Source organism: Camelus ferus, chromosome 32 (assembly GCF_009834535.1).
Source record: "Camelus ferus isolate YT-003-E chromosome 32, BCGSAC_Cfer_1.0, whole genome shotgun sequence".
Lineage (NCBI taxonomy): Eukaryota > Metazoa > Chordata > Mammalia > Artiodactyla > Camelidae > Camelus > Camelus ferus.
In genome coordinates, this window is record NC_045727.1 from 2,592,523 (window position 1) to 2,610,888 (window position 18,366).

General features: G+C 45.4%; 1 protein-coding gene across 4 annotated transcripts in view; it reads right to left on the minus strand.

Moving 5' to 3' along the window:
• The window catches only part of PSMD9 (proteasome 26S subunit, non-ATPase 9), a 30,351-nt gene extending 12,009 nt beyond the window's left edge, over positions 1 to 18,342 (minus strand). For 3 of the 4 annotated variants that reach the window (XM_006178048.3, XM_032472018.1, XM_014553615.2), the window contains exons 1-2: positions 5,227 to 5,463; positions 1,509 to 1,611 (exon numbers count right to left, since the gene is read on the minus strand). In XM_006178048.3, the coding sequence (XP_006178110.1) occupies positions 1,509 to 1,611; positions 5,227 to 5,364 (241 nt within the window). In that variant the 5' untranslated portion in view covers positions 5,365 to 5,463. Of the gene's footprint in view, positions 1 to 1,508; positions 1,612 to 5,226; positions 5,464 to 18,087 lie in introns of those variants that run through there. The other variant, XM_032472019.1, reaches the window with a different exon arrangement.
• Positions 18,343 to 18,366: the final 24 nt, after the last annotated feature.

Genomic DNA, 18,366 nt, shown 5'->3' on the forward strand with positions numbered 1-18,366 from the left:
AGTCAACGGCCCTGAGACAGGGAGACTATCCTGGACTATCCCAGTGCCAGGCCCACTGTAATCACAAGGGTCTTCACAAGTGAAAGAGAGGCAGGACAGCGAGATAAAGGGACGTGATGACAGAGGCAGATGCTGGAGAGATGTGATTGCTGGCTCTGGAGACGGAAGGAGCTGCAAGCCAAGGAATGTGGGCAGCTTCCAGAAGCTGGAAAAGACGAGGAAATGGGTTCCTCCCTAGAGCCTCCAGAGGGAACAGAGCCCTGGTGACACCTTGATTTTAGCCCAGTGAGACCCACATGGATGTCTCACCTCCCAGAACTATAAGGTAATAAATTTGTGACATTTTAAACCACTAAGTCTGTGATGATTTGTTATAGCAGAAAAAGAAGACTAAAATATACTAGCCCACCTCTACTCTCTCTCTGTTCTTGATAATAAATACATACACACTTACCTACACATATATACATAAGTACACATACACCTACACACACATATATACATACACACACATACCTACACATACATATACAAGTACACATACACCTACAAACATATATATACACACACACCTACACATACACATAAGTACACATACCTACACACACATATATACATATACCCATGTATACATGCATACACACATATCTACACATATATACATACATACACATACATACACATATACACATACACATATATACATAATATACCCATGCATACACATATATACATACATACACATACATATATACACACATGCATACACATTTATATATACATACACACCTACCTGCACATTTATATATACATACACACATACATAAGTGAGATTTAATTTACGACAGTGACAAGCCCATCGTGGGGCACGTTCCCCAACATTCTTCCAGGCAGAGGAGCCTACAAGGGGAAAGCAGAAACTGACGCAGGGCGTGAGAGTGGGGCAGGCAGCACAGATCCTTAGAAGGAGGGGTGCCAGCTGGTCTAGGAATTTTTGTCCTTCCTACCTTCGTCCTTCCCTTTTATCCCGCCTGGCACACGGACATGGTGATGCTGGAGATGGACGACGTCTCCTAAGGATGGCAGAGGCTGGGTCTGGGATGGCCAGCCCTGCACTGCGTATCTCCAAATGTCTCTACTGAGGGACTGAACTCTTCTCTGTCTGAGTGACCGTGGTCAGTCACTACTGTTAACAGCTAAATATATTTCCTAACTCATAACCTATTTGATTAGGATTGTAAGCAATATTTGACTTGGGTTTCTGTTGTCATTGCAATATATTTCCCACAATGAAGCAAAATTCTTAAAAACAAAATGAAACCATAAATATAGACTCCTGGAGTTCTAACCCATTCCTTTAGTTCTCGGTCCCTCTATGGAGACAATGAGATAATCCCATCAAGGCAGAGGTGAGGGAAGCAGATAATACGGAATCTTGGTGATTTCACTGCATGCCTTTAACATCCCCTACAGCGAAGTGCGGGATGTCCCCAGCGAGGGTCACTCACAGACGATGTTGTGCCTTGCAGTTCGGACTTGGTACAGGTCCACATCTGACCGGGGGTAGCCCTCGCGGTCCACCAGCGGCTCGTTCATCCCCACATCTTTTTGCTGGAGGGAAGAAATGAGGTTAAAAAGATTTCACAGGTATCAAGTCCTCAAGACCTCTTTCCCCTCAGACTCTTTTCCTTTGCCGGTCATAACAGAGGTGACAGTAACGACACCTGCCATATGTTGATCACTTAGCACAGACCAGGTCCTCTCCCTCATCCTCTCACGACTGCTCTCTGAAGGGGGCACTATTTTTTTTTACCTGACTGTTAATAACAAGAAATGCATAAATCAGTTCTCCTTTTCTAAAGCTGGAGCAGTGCAGATAAAACTAAAGACTCCTTTGAGCATCACTCCCAAGGTCAGCCTCTTCCCAACTCCTCCAAATCCTCCTTCCCTCTGGCAGCTGACACCTGGCTGGTGGCCTTGGAAGTGGCAGGGGGGTGAAAGCCCCAAAGAGCACCCAGCTGAGGCAGGACTTTGGTTTTCCTGAAAATCAAAAGAGATCTAAAGGGGCCTTCAGAGAGGCTTTTCATCCCTGGAAGATAAACCGATATCACCAGCTGCCACCTGGGGAGAGGAACTGGGGGATGCAGGAGGGAGAGAGACTATCCACTTTATGTCCTCTTGCAGACTTTGAATTTTGACCATGAGAACAAATTCTCTATTCCAAATAACACATTGATTTTAACATGTTAAAGTCTTTTCCAACATAAGTCAGAGTGTGGTGCACAGAAGCAATGAAACATGTCACACAACATGTCACAGGGACTGTGCCTTCAGTCAGCCTTTGATTTCAACCTCAATTCTGCCACGTACAACCTGGGTGCTCCTGGTCAAGACCTTCACCTCTTTAGGCCTCAGCTTCCTCAATTATAAAATGGGAATAATGGCATTCACCTCCCTTCCCACCTGTTCTGAGAATTTATGAGTTGACCTGTGTAGGGTGCTTAGCACAGTGCCAGACACATTCACAGTGGGGTGAACAGTGGTCCCCAAAAGATATGCCCAGGTCCTAACCCCCAGAACTTGTGAATGTGATCTTATTTGGAAAAAGGGTTTTTGCAGATATAATTAAGTTATGGATCTCAAGGATTTAGGGTGGGCCCTAAACCCAATGATGGGTATCCTCATAAGAGAAAGGAGAGGGAAGTCTGAGACACAGAGATGCAGAGAGGAGGCCGTGGGAAGGCAGAGGAAGGGTTGGAGTGATGCAGTTACAACCCAAGGATGGCCAGCAGCCACCAGAATCTAGGACAGAGGCACAGAATAGATTCCCTCTCAAAGCCTCAGAGGAACCAAACCTGCCAACACCTTGATCTCAGAATTCTGGCCTCCGTAACTGTGAGAGAGCAAGTTTCTGTTGTTCTAAGCCACCAAGCTGTGGTGATTCATTATGGAGGCAATTAATATACACAGAAAGTAAGAAATAATGGCTGTAATTATTAGCACAGAGACCAGCTGCCTTGTGTACATAGGTACTAGAAGGAAGGATTCCATTCACTTCTCTCCCTTTCTCTCTGAAAGCCTCTGAGTTACACCTACTGTTTCCTGTTTGGGGAAGGGGGTCCCATATACTCACAAGGGAGTATACTCCTACATTAAGACACAGGACTCTCGACAGATACAGTACAAATGTGTCAGGGGCTAAGTGCCCATATCTGCCTCCTGACTTCCCACAGGGACTAAGAGTTGATTGGCCCTCTCCAGTCAATACCCATCAGACACTGCTTTCCAAAGTTGGGACCCACACCACAGGCAGCTTACACGCAGGGCATTAAGCACCCCTTAGTCTGAAAAACTTATTCCCTTTCTAATTATCTTCAACCTTTCAATAATCAACAAGAAAGTCTCCATTTGGTACTTGTCTTTGTATCACCTCCAGATCACTTATTACCTCTGGGTCTCTCTATTTTTTGTTTTTAATGCCTTTAGTGAGATATAATTCACATACCATACAATCCACCCATTTAAAGTGCACAAGTCAGTGGTTTTTAGAATATTCACAGTTATGAAACCATCACCACGATCAATTTAAAAACATTTCCATCATCCTCTAAAAAGAAACCCCAGACCCATTAGCAGTCACTCCCAGTCCCCCCTCTCCCCCGCCCCTGGCGACCACTAACCTACCTTCTGTCTATGGATTTGCCTATTCTGGATATTTCATATAAATGGAATCATAAAATGTGTGGTCTTCTGTGATGAATTTTTTTCACTTAGCATCATGTTTTCAAGGTTCATGCACACTGTAGCATGTCAGTAATTCACTCCTTTTTATTGAATACTATCCCATTGTATGGATAGACCATATTTTATTAATCCAGTCACCAGTTGGCATATTTGGATGGATCACATTGATATACACTTTAACCTTATATTTAAGGAAAGAGATACTCATTTTTTCATACATTGCAGGGTTATAAAAGTCCCTTTTAAAATAAAATTATCTAAGTAAAAAAGTGAGTCAACTTAAAGAAAACTATCAAGGGAATAACAGTACAGGAGGTGTACAGATATAGCATTCTGCCCGCAGCAGAAAAATAACTAGTTTGAGGAACTGCTGGCCTAACACTTGAAAGCACGGATTCTGGATTTGACAGGCATAAGATCTGAATCCCACTTTGTGACTTTGCGCAAGTGACTTCCCCTTTCTGAACTTAAGGGTAACATACCAACTTCACAGAGTAGTTGAGAGGACTCCCTGATACAACACAGATATAAACCAGCACCCTTCAGGCATACAGTCAGCATTTGGAAAAATGGTACCCTGGCCTCCGTGGGATACTACACCTTACTCCCATCACCTAAAGTGCATTCCATCCGCCCTGTATAGGATGTAATTCATTTATTCTTCCTCTGCAAATCGATTTGTGGGTTTAAACCAGGTGGCTTAAGAAAAGCTGTATCAGTTTTGAAGCCAGTCAGACTTGGGAACTAGCCCCATCACTGCCACTTCCCAGCAACATGATGCTTGGCAAGGGTTTGCATCTCTCTAGGCCTCAGTTTCCTCCTTTTATGATAAGAATAATGATGAGCCTTTCGCGTCACTCAGAGCTGCGTCCTTAGACCAGTGCCATCAGCATTGCTGGGAATTTGCCAGAAATGCAGTATCTGCTCCCGCGCCCCGCCCCCCATCATACTGAATCTCCAGGTGATTTGCATACACATTAAAGTTTAAGAAGCTCTGACGTACAAGGGTTAGTAAAGCACAGGACACATGGTAAGCGTTCATCAAGGACTGATAATGGTGATTATTATGCTGCCTGTTCAAACATATTAACTCTGTGACCTAAGTCAGCTTTAAGTAATGCCCTGTTTTCCCATCGCTAAAATGGAGGAAATAATAGAACTCACCTCAAAGGCCTGCTGCGAGGGTTAAATGAGCTAATCGATGTAAAACGCTTAATACAGCACCCAGCACCCAGCAAGGGCTCCAAAAAGGCTTGCTAGAGTATCAGTTATTTCTAGTTACTCACATTACTTGCCTCACTGCCTGCTGCCGACAGAGGCCGCAGTTGCGGGGCCTTGGTCCTCCTGGGGAGGGAGACCCACAGCCGAAAGCTCAAGCGGAGGCTGCCCGGGCCTCCCAGTCCCGCCGGGCCCGAGGATACCCGGTCAGGAGGCCTCGGGGCTCCCCCTACGCCCGCCCCGGAGCCCCGTGCCCACACTCACGCTCTCCAGCACGTCATAATTGGCTTTGATCTGCGCCTCGATCTCCTCCTTGCGCCGTATCAGCTCCTGGATGTCGCTGACAGTCACCCCACTGGCTTCCGGGGAGCTTTCGCTCTGCCTAGTTTCTTCCTCTGACATCGTGGATCTCGGCCCGGGATCCTGGACAGCCGGGTCCCCGGCTGCGGACGCCCGAGGAAACTGTGGCTACGGCTCCGCCAGCGGGCCAAAACACCCCGGCTATTCGCGGGCGCGAGGAAAAGCGAGGGGCGTGGTTTGTTGGGGCGTGGTCACCGGAAGCCCCACCCTGCTGGAACACGTGGTCCTGTGGTGACTCGGCAAAGGGCAGTATGAGGACGAACGGATTCATGGTCCCCACCTTAGCGCTGACTCCAACCAAGGCAAGATGAACTCTCCCTGGCTGACTCATTTTCTTTCCTCGTTCGTTCGCAACTATTTATTGAGCGCCTACTCTATGTATGTCTGAGAGCACTGTGCATGGTGCTCCAATTCAGCTCTTTTCAAAGCCCTTGAGGGTTTACAGAACATATCCAGATTCCTTAATGCCCCATTTTACAAAGCCTACAAGCTTCCTTCAAATCCAGGCTCTTGCCCCTACTGCAAGTAGTGACTTTAGATAAATTATTTCACTTCTCTGACCCTCAGTTTCCTCATCTATAAGTTGGTTCGATATTGATAGCAAGCTATCTCATAGAGCTGTCATTTACTGACAAATATTGAATGCCTCCTTTGTGCCATACACTGCCCTAGGTGCCGGAGGGGTAAAGAATTGAGTACTGGGCTCAGTGTCTGTCTCATATTAAGGTCCCTATAAATTTTAGTAGAAATAGTACTGATGAAAATAATAGTAATATGAATAATTTATCAAATACTTATAATGTGTCACACTGTTCTAAGGGCCCTGTATGTATTAATTCAACAACCTCATAAAACCAGGATGATTATTACCCTCACTTGACAGCTGAGAAAACCATCTCAATAACCCACTTGCCCAACCAGCAAAGTAAGCAGCCCAAATTTGAACCCAGCTTAACCTAATGGTGACACTTAAGATCTTAACAGGTGCCCCGGAATATTTTGCACTGAAAAGGCCACACCATCACGTATGTAGTGGTCAAACATGTTTGCCCTGAATACAATCATGAAAAACAAACAGACAAACCCAAACTGAGGGACATTCTTCAAAACTACTGGCCTGAACTCTTCAAAAAGGTTGTTATTGTGAAACACACACACAGAAGCTAGGCAATCACCTAGAGTAAAAAGAAGACTAAAGAGACACAACAATTAAATGCAATGTGTGATCCTTGAGTGTATCTTGGTTCCCTTCAAAAAAAAAAAAAAAAGCTACAAAGGACATCCTTAGGATAACTGGGGACACTGAATATGAATAACATAGTATCAATGTTAAATTTCCTTATTTTAATACTTGTGGTTATTTAAGCCAATGTCCTTACAAATGCACCCTGTAGTATTTAGGAGCAAGAGAAGCAACTTACTTTCAAATGGTTCAGAAAAAAATCCTTATATATATTTGCAGACAAGAGAACAAAATGGTAAATGTGACAAAGTATAAATACTTGGTGACTTTGGGTGAAACATGCAGGAACATTCTTTTTACTGTCATTGCAACTTTTCTGTAAGTTTGAAATTATTTCAAAATAAAAAGTTGCTAAAATAATCTTTATACAGAAAAAGAAGAACCAATTAAATTAGGCTTCCTATATTTTGTTCAATTATTTCTTTTAAATAAACTAACATTTCTAACATTGATGCAAAAAAAAAAAAAAAAAAGAAACGAAAGAGAGACACAATAACTAAATTGCAATACACAATCCTTGATGGAATTTCTTTAATTAAAAGTAGCAGCTTTAAAAGACATTATTGGGACAACTGGTGAAATTTGAATATGGACTTGTATTATAGTCAATCGATGTTAAATTTCCTCAGTAAGATTATGGTATTGTGATTACATAAGAGAGTCTTCTTATTCAAAGGAGATAAATGTTACAATATTTCAAGGTACAGCATCCTGATTTCTGCAACAAATTTGCAAGTGGTTGGGTTGGTAGGGGAAGTAATACATACACAGATACATGTATATATAAAGAGAGACAGAGACCAAGAGAGAAAAAGAGAGAAAGGCAAAATGTAACAATAGGTAACTCTATATGATGGTACATGGATGTTCATGGAAACTATTTTGCAACTCTTGTGAGGTTTGAAATTTTTCCAAATACAAAGGGTGGGGAGAAGATTCTCACCTATGCAGTGGGAAACCAGAGCTATTGTTAAAGTCACTATATTATGTTGTTATTATAATGAACCTAAATCCTGTCCCTTCTACTGCCTTCATAGCTCTCAAAGCCATTCCATCACCCCCACTTCTGCTCTCATGCCACCACCCCAATCTCTTTTCAGATGGCAGAGGCCTCTGAACTTGTCTCTACTTCCAGTTGACCCTTTCAGCCTCTCCACACAGCAGCCAGAATAACCTACCCAAAGAATAGCATTATCACCCTGCTGCTTAAAAGGTTTCGATGACTTTCCAGCACCTTCTCTTATCCTTCTGCTACTTGCTTGCCTCTTGATCCCTGCGCACACGCACACATGCACACACTACCACACACCCCTTATTTCCAGCCACACTGAATTTCTAGCAGTTTCTGGCACATTTATTGCTCGGTCTCTCTCAGCAACAGGTCTTGGCACCTGCTCCTCCCTTCTCTAGGTGACACCACCTCCAGCCAAGCTGATTTCAGCTCCTCCTTCAAGCTCCATCCAGCATAAATATTACCTCTCCTGGGAATCATTCTCTGACCTGCCCCAAAGCCGGACTGTTTACTGTACTTTTCATCTGTGTGGTAAATGCACCTGTACGTGTGTGTAACGCACTGGGGACTCAGAGGATATGGACAGATGCTTATCTTTAGATGTTTGACTGAGTATTTAAGTGAGGATTCTCAGGTAACAGACAGAAGAGCCTGCTCCTTCCCCATTCTGGTTATGCAGGTTTGTCTTACCTGCAGTGGCCACTGGCAGCCAACATAGGCTTGGTTTTACAAAGCTGCCAAGATCTAGAACTTAAATTGTTTGCCTTTTCAAAATATCCTTGTCTTTCATTGTCATTTCAGAACAAGGAGACCAGGAAATATGGAATGGGGAAGTGGAGCCAGGGGGACGAGAGCTCCCCTCAGGACCTGGGCGGGGCATGACCCTACTGCCTGCTTTAAGGACTCTGCAAACCTTCCACATTTCCCCTCTGCCCTGACCTTGGAGCCAGGCAAACTGGCAAGCCAATTACTCACAGTACCTGCATCTATAAAGCAAGAGACTGGACTCCAAGGTCTACATTTGTGACCAGTCTATGTGAGTTGGCTCACTGAGAGTTTTTAAGAATTTTAAATTAGGCGTTGAATCAGTTCAGAGCCCCATCATGAAACAGCTGGCACACTCAGGATAGTTAAGGGACATTTGATAAAAATGCTGTTTACAGAGACATGGGCAAGTTTGAGAGAGCAAATAAGGGATGATGAAAACGTCTAGGACTGGCAACCCTAGGGGTGGGGTATCACCCCCAGACCTAAAGGGCCAAGGGGAGGGAGCAGTTTGGGATCCTCAAGAGGGTCATAGCCACCCACAGGAGTGTGGCCTTCGGAAGAACACAGCTGCTACTAAAACAACGTCTGGCAGAGAGGGAGCCCCTCTTCTCTCCTCTCATCTGCCAGAGCCTCTGGCGGCCTGAAAGCAAAGGGCTTGGGGCGCACAGTAGGGCAAGGAGGGAAGAGCCTGGGAGGGGCACACAGAATCTCCAGCACAGAGGCCAATATTCAAACATTTGGTAAGTAAGATGCAGAGACCCACATAGTGTGTGATATGATTTTTATACAACAAAGTCAATTCCCCCTTATACGTGCCTATAATATGCTTGCATATCTGAGCAGATTAAATAAGTGTGGTCAGTTTGCAAAAATTCAGAAGCTGTATACCATTTGTACTTTTCCATGTGTATTAATCTTTGATAAAAATACTTTCCCCTAATATTAAAAAATACATACAATAATAAAGAAAATTTTAGAACCAATACACTTTTTTAATTGAGAAGAGAGTCCCATAACCTAAAATTAACCATTTTTAAGTGAACAGTTTACCTAGTGCCTTCACAATGTTGTGCAGCCACCATCTCTATCTAGTTCTAAAACTTTTTCCTCACCCCAAAAGGAAACCAATACCTATTCGCAGTCACTGTCCATTCCTCCCTCCTCCCAGCCTCTGGAAACCGCCAGTCTGCATTCTGTCTCTATGGATTTACCTATTCTGGTTATTTTCTATAAATGGAATTAAAACCAAAAGAATTTTTAAATCAATGGATTTCACATCAAAATTCAGATTTCCAGCTTCTCTTGAACAAAACCTGGCCAAACCAGGCCCACATCCCCACAGGTAATAGCTGGCTGGAACTGATTACTCATTGCCCTGTTGACAAACGTGAGTGTACAACTCCACAATCCCATCAGCTCTTCTCTCTTCTGGGTCACTCTCCTGGCTTCTGGAGCATTTGGGTTTCAAGTCCCAGGACTACTGACTTCTCAGATCCCTCTCATTTATAAAAATCTGGAAAGTCTCCAGAGGTACTCTAGAGAGAAACTTGGACTGGGAGTAGGAGGAATGAATCCCAACTCTACCACTTACTAGTATGAAACACTTAGCTTCCCTGAGCCTCAGTTTCCTTAACTGTAAAATGGGTATAATAACCTCATAGGGCTGTTATATTAAATGTAAAGCATTGGAAACATAGTCACTCCTATCCCTGTAGGTAACAGAGACTCATAGCAGCTCTCCTTGATATTCAGAAATGGAAAAAGGAGGTTCAGAGAGGTTAAGCAATGTATTTGAAGGCAACACAGCAAACCAGAGATGAAATCTAACCCCCCTGTTGCCCTGGTGAAGAATGAAAACGCTCTGTACTGAAGGGTGGCAGTTGTCAAAAAGTTTAGGGACTTTGGATGGTGGAGATGCAGGCTCAGTCGGCAAGGGATCAATGGTTGATCTTGAGTAACTTCACCCTGGGCTTATGCAAGAAATGGAGCGACTGACGTGATAGTAGTTTGACCTGAGAGGAAAGAGAAAACCCCTTTAATGTGCCTGGGCCTTGATGTCATAGCAGCTGGTCAACCTCCACGGCCACTGACCTCCTCTGCCCATTCCCCAGTCAGGGGCCTCCCACCCCCTCAACCTCAGGCAACCAGAGCAGTGGAGGAGGAGAGACCACCGTGAATTCTTCAGGAAGTTTGCAAACCATTTCTTTGTTTAAACATCAGATTATTTAAAATTAAATTATGTATATTAAAAATTCATATTAAAAGCAGCAAAAAATTAATATAAACTTAAAACGAAATAAACTGTAATGAAAACACAGGTAACAAATGATCAAATCTCATCACTTCCTAATTGTTTTACTACATTTTAATGCTACCAATACTTTTGTCTATTTTATCTGTGTGCTGTTACTGCACGGATTGTTCTCAACTCCAAGCTCAGTGATCTTAGGTTAACAGGTTAAAATTGGCCATGGGAAGTATTTACGCCACAGAATTCAGCAAATGCTACAAACCAAGGCTTGTTTTATTGATTGTCTAGGGCAAGGGCGGACAAACTATCAGCCTTTTGTCCAAATATGGACCTTGGTCTCTTTTTAACTCACCACCTGTTTTTGCAAATAGTTTTGTAAATAAAGTTTTATTGGCACACAGCCATGCCAATTCATTTATGTACTGCCTCTGGCTGCTTTGGGGCTACAATTGTAGAATTAAAGTGTTTCATCAGACTATGTGGCCCTCAAAGCCTGAAATATTTATTATCTAGCTCTTTATTGGAAATGCTGGCCAGGACTTGCTTTAGACTTTAAAACTGATAAAGTTTGGATTGCAGCCTTCACAGACACATTCCCCCAGTGGATGTTAAGCTCCTTGAAACCTTGAAAAGAGGGGCTGGTTTTATGTTTGGACAGCAGCAACATAGTCTGGGTCTAAGTTTGGGCTCTGGTTTTGTAAACACAGTGGACAGTTGATTACTTGGGCAAGTCTTCACCTTCCTGAGTCTCAGTTTCCCCATCTGTAAAATGGGAGAAACAATGGTGCATTGAGAAGAAAAAAAACCACCAGTGCTTGAGAGTGGCATACTGAGTGGGGAGAGCCAGGGGGCACTGTGTACCCTAGAAGCAGGTGGTAAGGATTATCATGGAATGGGTTCTCCAGAAGCAGAGGCTGAGACAGAGCTTGGGGTGCAAGATGTTTTTAGGGATCCACATCAGGGAAATGAAGGGGGGAAGCCAGATTGGAGAGGAGGAGCAGTCCACAGTAGAGGCCCAACAGGCCTTGGCCAACCACAACAGGTGGTTCTGAAGACAGACTTGCTGGTCAGCTGTCCCCCACTGGGCCACAATGGCCACCTGTCCACCCCTGCCACACTCAGCCACCTCATGTGGGCTTCCCCGAGGACAAGGCGGCCTCCGGCAAAGTCTGAGTGAGCAGCTGTGGCAGACCCCCTTGGAGATGATGACCAGCCACCCCCACCCCCACCCATGCACCTGGGCAGCTGGGCAGCGCATCCTTTTCCTTGAAGGGAGGTGGAGCAGAATATCTCCACACCTACCAAAGGGTGCATCATCCGTAGAGAACTGTAAAACAATAATAAAAACTGCTAAAAGTCCGTTGAATTTATTTTATCATTTTGTGCCAGTAAATCTAAACAATGTCAATGCCAGTTGCTGAATAAACAACTCCCCCTGCCCTCCCCGCCACCTTGGTGCCTGATATTGAACAAGTGCTCATAGATAGGGCTGTGGTTGCTACTTTTTATTCTTTTTTTTTTTTTTTAATAGAGGCACTGGGGATTGAACCCAGGACCTAGTGCATGCTAAGCACGTGCTCTGCCACTGAGCTGTACCCTCCCCGCATTCTTATTCTTGTTCTTATTGTGTTAGGATTAGTGGTTGTAAATACCAGAAACCCAACCCAAAGGCACTTAAGCAAAAGAGGGAAAATTTTGGCTCACCCAGAAGCAGCCCTGAAACAGTCACTCAGTCACCAGGAATCTGCCTGTCTCCTCTCATCTCCGCTTCCTCTGTGCTGGTTTTACACCAGGCACATTTGCCCTCTGTAGAGTCAGACATGCCACCACAGAGCCACTCAATGACCTCAGCAAACCCAGAGCTCAGAGAGGGGCTCTTTATCAAGTAAAAATCCTGGGGCAAACCCACGTTGGCCAGCTCTGGTCAGGCACCCAAACCTGCACCAATGACAGGGATTCTCATTGGCCAGTCCTGGCTTATATGCCCTCCACAAACTACATGGACAGAGAACAGGAAGGGATGGTTTCCCAAAGGAAAAGTGAGATGCTGTGGTTAGAATAAGAATGGATACTGGAAAGACAAAAGCAACAAAAATCCAGGACACTCCTCAATGCCCCAAAGCCAAGCACAGAGGACATCTTTCTGTCCTGGGCACATCAGATCCTGGGCACTCATTGCCTGCACAGTCTGGGACACTGAGCCTCAGAGAAGAGCTGGAAGTGGCCCAAATCAAAAAGTCTCCAGAGCCCAGGGATCCTGTATCCCATGCCATCAACTCTGGACCCTCCAGGCCATCACTGATGCCTGGTGATACAGCTGCCTGTCACCTCAAAACTCAGGCAAATGGGCTCTGCACCCCAGGAGATAATGACCATCCCCGCCCAGCTGGCCTTGCCTGGCTGCTCTAGCCCTGATAATAGCTGGGCACCCTGGCCAGCCCTCACACCCTCTGTTCCCCCACTGCTATTCTGGCCCTTGCAGGGGGGTCTGGGAGCCTAGCAGAGGATAGGGGAGTTCTTCTCATGGGCTTGCGCCTCTGAGTCTTCATCAGTTCTGTCTGTTTGGGGGTCTGTACTTGTAGATTCTAGGAAACAGGACACAGGACTGTTTGACTGTTTGGGAGTCCAATTTTCAAATGTAACTAAAGCCTCTTGGTTTATTTATGTCCCCCAAATATAATAAAGAATCACAAATAGGCCACTGGGCCACTGCAGTCCAAGCATGGCAGCTGTCGATAGCTGGGTTTCCTGATCCGCTTTTCCCTATGTTTAAAGTCCTGATGATGTTGCAACTCTGGCATAAAACCTTCAGTAGCTCCCCATTGCCTCAAAGATGAAGTCCAAACCCCCTAACCTGACATTCAAGACCTTCCCACATTCTGTATGACAATTAGCATAATCAGTAACCATTAGTTGAGTCCGTCATGTGCCAGGCGTCAAGCAAAGCACTCTCCATAATTTAGCTCAGATGATCTTCATAACAACCTTATGAGGGAGGTATTACTCTAATTCCCGTTGTACAGATGAGGAAACTGAGGCTCAGAGAGGTGAAGTGACTTGCCCAAGGTTGCTCAGCAGGAGCACCCACCTCTGCCTACACAAGGACTTTGCTCCTCCCTAGCCTGTCCACAGAGCCCCCGTCCATGCCTGCAGGACTCCTCCCTCCCTCCCTCCCTCCTTTGCCCATCCTGCACCCTTGCCAGCCCAGCCCTCCCCACTCAGCCACAGGCCAAAGGGAGAGGAAGCTTCTCCAGGGACTTAGTGAGAAAGCCAAGAGGCTGGTTTTCTCCTGCTGCTTGAAAATGGACTCAGGGGTCATTTGCAAAGCATTTTCCCAAAGCAATGACAGCATGGCTGAAAGCGGCTGGCATACAGATGTTGGAGGGTCAGGTCTGGATTTAATTCTCAGTTCTGTCACTTTTTAGCCAGGTTCCTTGGACATTCCTCTAAGCCTCCACTTTCCAATCTGTAAAATGGGGGTGACAGCACTACCCCACAGAGTTGTTAGAGGATTTAACAATTAAAGGGCACAGCATCAAGTGTGCTTAGCACAATGCCTGGCACATAAAGCAAAGAGACCAGAAAATCCAAGCTGTTGTTGTTGTTGCTATTACTATTATTATTATTACTACTACTACTATTATTATTATTATTATTTTGAAAAAGTGCTTTGCCTCCAGAGATGACAACTCGATCACACTCCTTCAGCTGACTACCTTTTAAGTTAAAAATCAGCCCCGCTTCCTAGATACAACTCCAAAAGCACCAGTGACAACTGAAAAAGATAGATAAATCGGACTTCATCAAAATTAAAAACTTTTGTGCTGCCCATGATACCATCAAGAAAGTGAAAAGATGACCACAGAATGGGAAAAATATTTGCAAATCCTATATCTGACAGGGACTTGATTCCTGATAAAGGAATATATAAGGAACCATTACAATTCAGTAATAAAAAGAAAAAGAATACAATTAAAAAGTAGACAAAGGATGTGAATACATATTTCTCTGAGAAGACATGCAAATTAACACTAAGCACTTAAAAATCAACATCATTAGCCTTTAGGGAAATGCAAACCAGAAGCGCAGTGAGGTATCACTCAAGGGTCACATAGGTACCCACTGCACAGCACAAACCAAAATCCCAGGCTCCCAGGAGAGACGCATCAATTCAGCACAAGCCACATTGTCCAGTTTAGACCCAGTGAGTGACTGTCATCATTTCTAGGGATGGTGGAAACCTCCCAGAAATCCAAGTTCCTCAATGCCAACCAAGGCTCAACCTTGAAAGCAGACCTTCCTGCAAACAGCAGCGTCAAGCCTGCTGTGGTCACTCTTGTCTACACCACAGGGCACAGTGGAGGACGAGTCATAGAGCCTGCCTGTATAGCGGGCTCCTGGAGCCAGGCCTCTGCCAGCCAACTCAGCTGCCAGCACCGCGTGGGGATAAACTGGCGACTCAGGAACAAAGAGCAGAAACAGCCAGCCAGTGCACACCCGCTGCTCTGTTACCCAACCCAGCCTGAGAGGGAGCATCTGGGAGGGGACATGGGGGCTCAGGTCCTGCAGGTCCCCCTCCCCAGCCTCTGATGGGAGAGGCACCTAAGGGTGTATCCAGAGTGTGACTGAGAAGCACAGCATTTCTGGAAGCAGAGTCCCGAGGACAGGAGGGATGAAGATACCAGCCCTGGCCAGCTGGGCCGACACCCGCCTTTGGCACCCGAGGCTGCTGCTCACATGCTTCCTTGATTCAGCAAACATTGACTCTGTGCCCAGGACACAAGCCAGGCCAGGTTCCGGGCTGGCTGCTGTGAGCACGGGGACAAGGTGTTCCTCCTCACCCGGGAGGTGGGAGGGCTGCGTTGAGCCCTCTCCCCTGGTGGAAACTTCTGGCCTGAGGGCTCCACCCTTGGCTACCTTGACTCCAGTTTTCTCAGTTGGAAACTGAGACTCAGGGGATAAGGTGGGCACTGAGGGCAGGCTGGCCCAGGAGGGCCAGATAAGGAGGTGGGATCACATCACTTGCCTCCAGATTTGCCCAGAAAACAGGGAAAAGAAGGGACAAGGTGTCTGGACTGGCAGAATGGGATCCAACTTCAGAAGCAAATGGGTCAGAGTTTGGATCCTCTGCTCTTATCAGCTCAGCAACCTCGGGGACATATGTTCCCTCTCAGGGCCTTAGCTTCCCCATCTGTCTGGTGGGGATTATCAGTATCTCTCGTTTGTATACAAGGCAAGAGACGATTTAAAGTGTCAGGTCTGGAGTTAGAAAAACCTGGTTCACATTCCAGTTCTACTCTGTCACTTGCTAACTGGGAGGCCTAGGAAAGTTCTGTAACTGGCCTGGGCCCCACCCCCTGGGTTGCTGGCTAAGGCTGACCCATGGCCGGTAAGCAGCTGAACCTCTGACCTGGGGCTGGGGAGTTCTGAGAGGGCTTCCTGGAGGAGGTGGAAACTTGAGAGTGGCTTAGGGGCTGTGGCAGGTTTTGCTGAGGAAGGTGGTGAAGGGGGCTCTTCCCTGGAACAAGCCACTCTCTGCTCCCTGGTGGGGAGGGAAGGACATGGGAGGGAGGGAGGAAAGAGGGGAGGAGTGTCAGGCACCTTCTAGCTGTCAGTTTTTCTCATCTGGAAAATGAGAATGTTGGATCAAATGATCCCTGAGGTCATAACCAGCCAAAATGATCTGTTTTTCTGTATTTAAAAGAAAAAGGCCTCTGACACTAAAAATAAAAGCAACAAAAGCAAAAATAAACAAGTGGGACTACATCAAATCAAAAGGCTTCTGCACAATAAAGGAAACCATTAACAGAAAGAAAAGGCAACCTACCGAATGGGAAAGAATCTTTGCAAATCATATATCTGATAAGGGGCTGCTGTCTAAAATATGTAAAGAACTCACACAACTCAATAACAAAAAATAGTAATAATAATAATCCAATTTAAAGATAAGCAGAAGATCTAAATAGACATTTTACAAAGAAGACATACAGATGGCTAACAGGCACAAGAAAAGATGCTCAGTATCACTAATCATCAGGAAAAAGCAAATCAAAACCACAGTGAGATACCACAGTGAGATACTCCTGCTTAGAATGGCTAGTATCAAATAGACAAGAAATAATGAGTGTTAGTGAGGATGTGGAGAAAAAAGAACCCTGGTGCCCTCTTGGTGGGAATGTAAATTGGTGTAGTCACTATGGAAAACAATGTGGAGATTTCTCAAAAAATTAAAAGTAGAAATATGATCCAGCAATTCCATTTCTGGGTTTTTATCTAAAGAAAACAAAAACATTAACTCAAAAAGGTATCTGTGCCCCATGTTCACTACAGCATTATTTACAATAGCCAAAGTATGGAAGCAATCTAAGTGCCCATGGATGATGGATGACTAGCTAAAGAAGACGTGGTATATATACTCAGTGGAATATTATTCAGCCATAAAAAGAATGGAATGTTGCCATTTGCAACACTATGGATGGACCTGGAATTGGATGAACTTATGTTAAGTGAAATAAGTCAGACAGAGAAAGACAAATATCATTTGACCTCTCTTATACGTGGAATCTTAAAACACATACACACGTGTGCGCTCACACACACACACATCCCCCCCCAAGTTCATAGATACAGAGAACTGACCTGTGGTTGCCAGAGGCAAGGGGTGAGGAGTGGGAGAAATTAATGAACTTAAAAAAAAAAATCAGGGAAAAAAACCCCTGTGAACTATTTATAATTGGGACAAACTTATTACTTTCAAAAGACAACAGCAAAAAAGGCTAATGCAGAATGTGTGGGAAGCCAAAATGCAAGAGGGGAGGGGGTAGTCATACAGCCATGGGCCGAGACTGCCAGCGTCAGAGGCTGGAAGGGTTTCCAGGCAGTGAGGATAATTGATAAAGTCAGTGCCCTCAGAAGAGGGCAAGATGGCTCAGTGGCAGAGTTTCTGGGGACCGAGGTGGAGCTACAAGCACGAGTCTGGCCTGAGTCCCTCAGGTAAATGCCACAGCTGGCCAGCGGTCAATACTCCATCTTCCAGGAAAGAGAGACCAGAGGACTCAGGTGTGGGGATGCTGGGGAGAGCCCCAGGCCTTCCTCCTCCCAGGGCCACTAACTCCACCTTCCCACCGCTCTGTGGCAGCAGGGGGGGCCATCACCCCTTTCCCAATACGCAGGCTATGGCTACGCCAACAGTCAGGCTGTTCCCCATCAGTCCCCTTCCAAAACCCCCAGAGAAACATAACTAATCATATGTTATGAAGCTTACTGTGTGCCAGGCTGTAGTCCAAAAACTTACGTTTATCTCATCTAAGCCCCTACCACACTATTATTGCTCCCATTTTACAGATGGTGGGAAGACTGAGGCTTGGAGGGGTTCGGTAACTTTCCCCAGCCACATAGCATGTAGCAACTCCAGGATTCAAACCCCCACACCCATGTCTCTAACCACTATGAAACACAACCTTTTCACCTAAATATAAACCACACACTTACTATGCAAACAGGACTTCAAGACCAGTTCTTAATCTCCCCTCAAATTCTCTCTTCATAAGAATTCTGGAGCCACTTCTGCACCTATGCTGGCCTTGGCTTCTGAGCTTTGGATTCTGCAGGGCAGAGATCACAATCCCAGCCCAGGGTCCTGGAAAGAATGTGCCCTTGGCTTCTGGCCCTGGGTCTGCCCACCACTGGCTGATGGCCTTGGGAGAGTCACTCCCCTTCTCTGGGCCTGACAGCGTCACCCTGTCCAATGAGGCCGCAGCTGGATCAGAG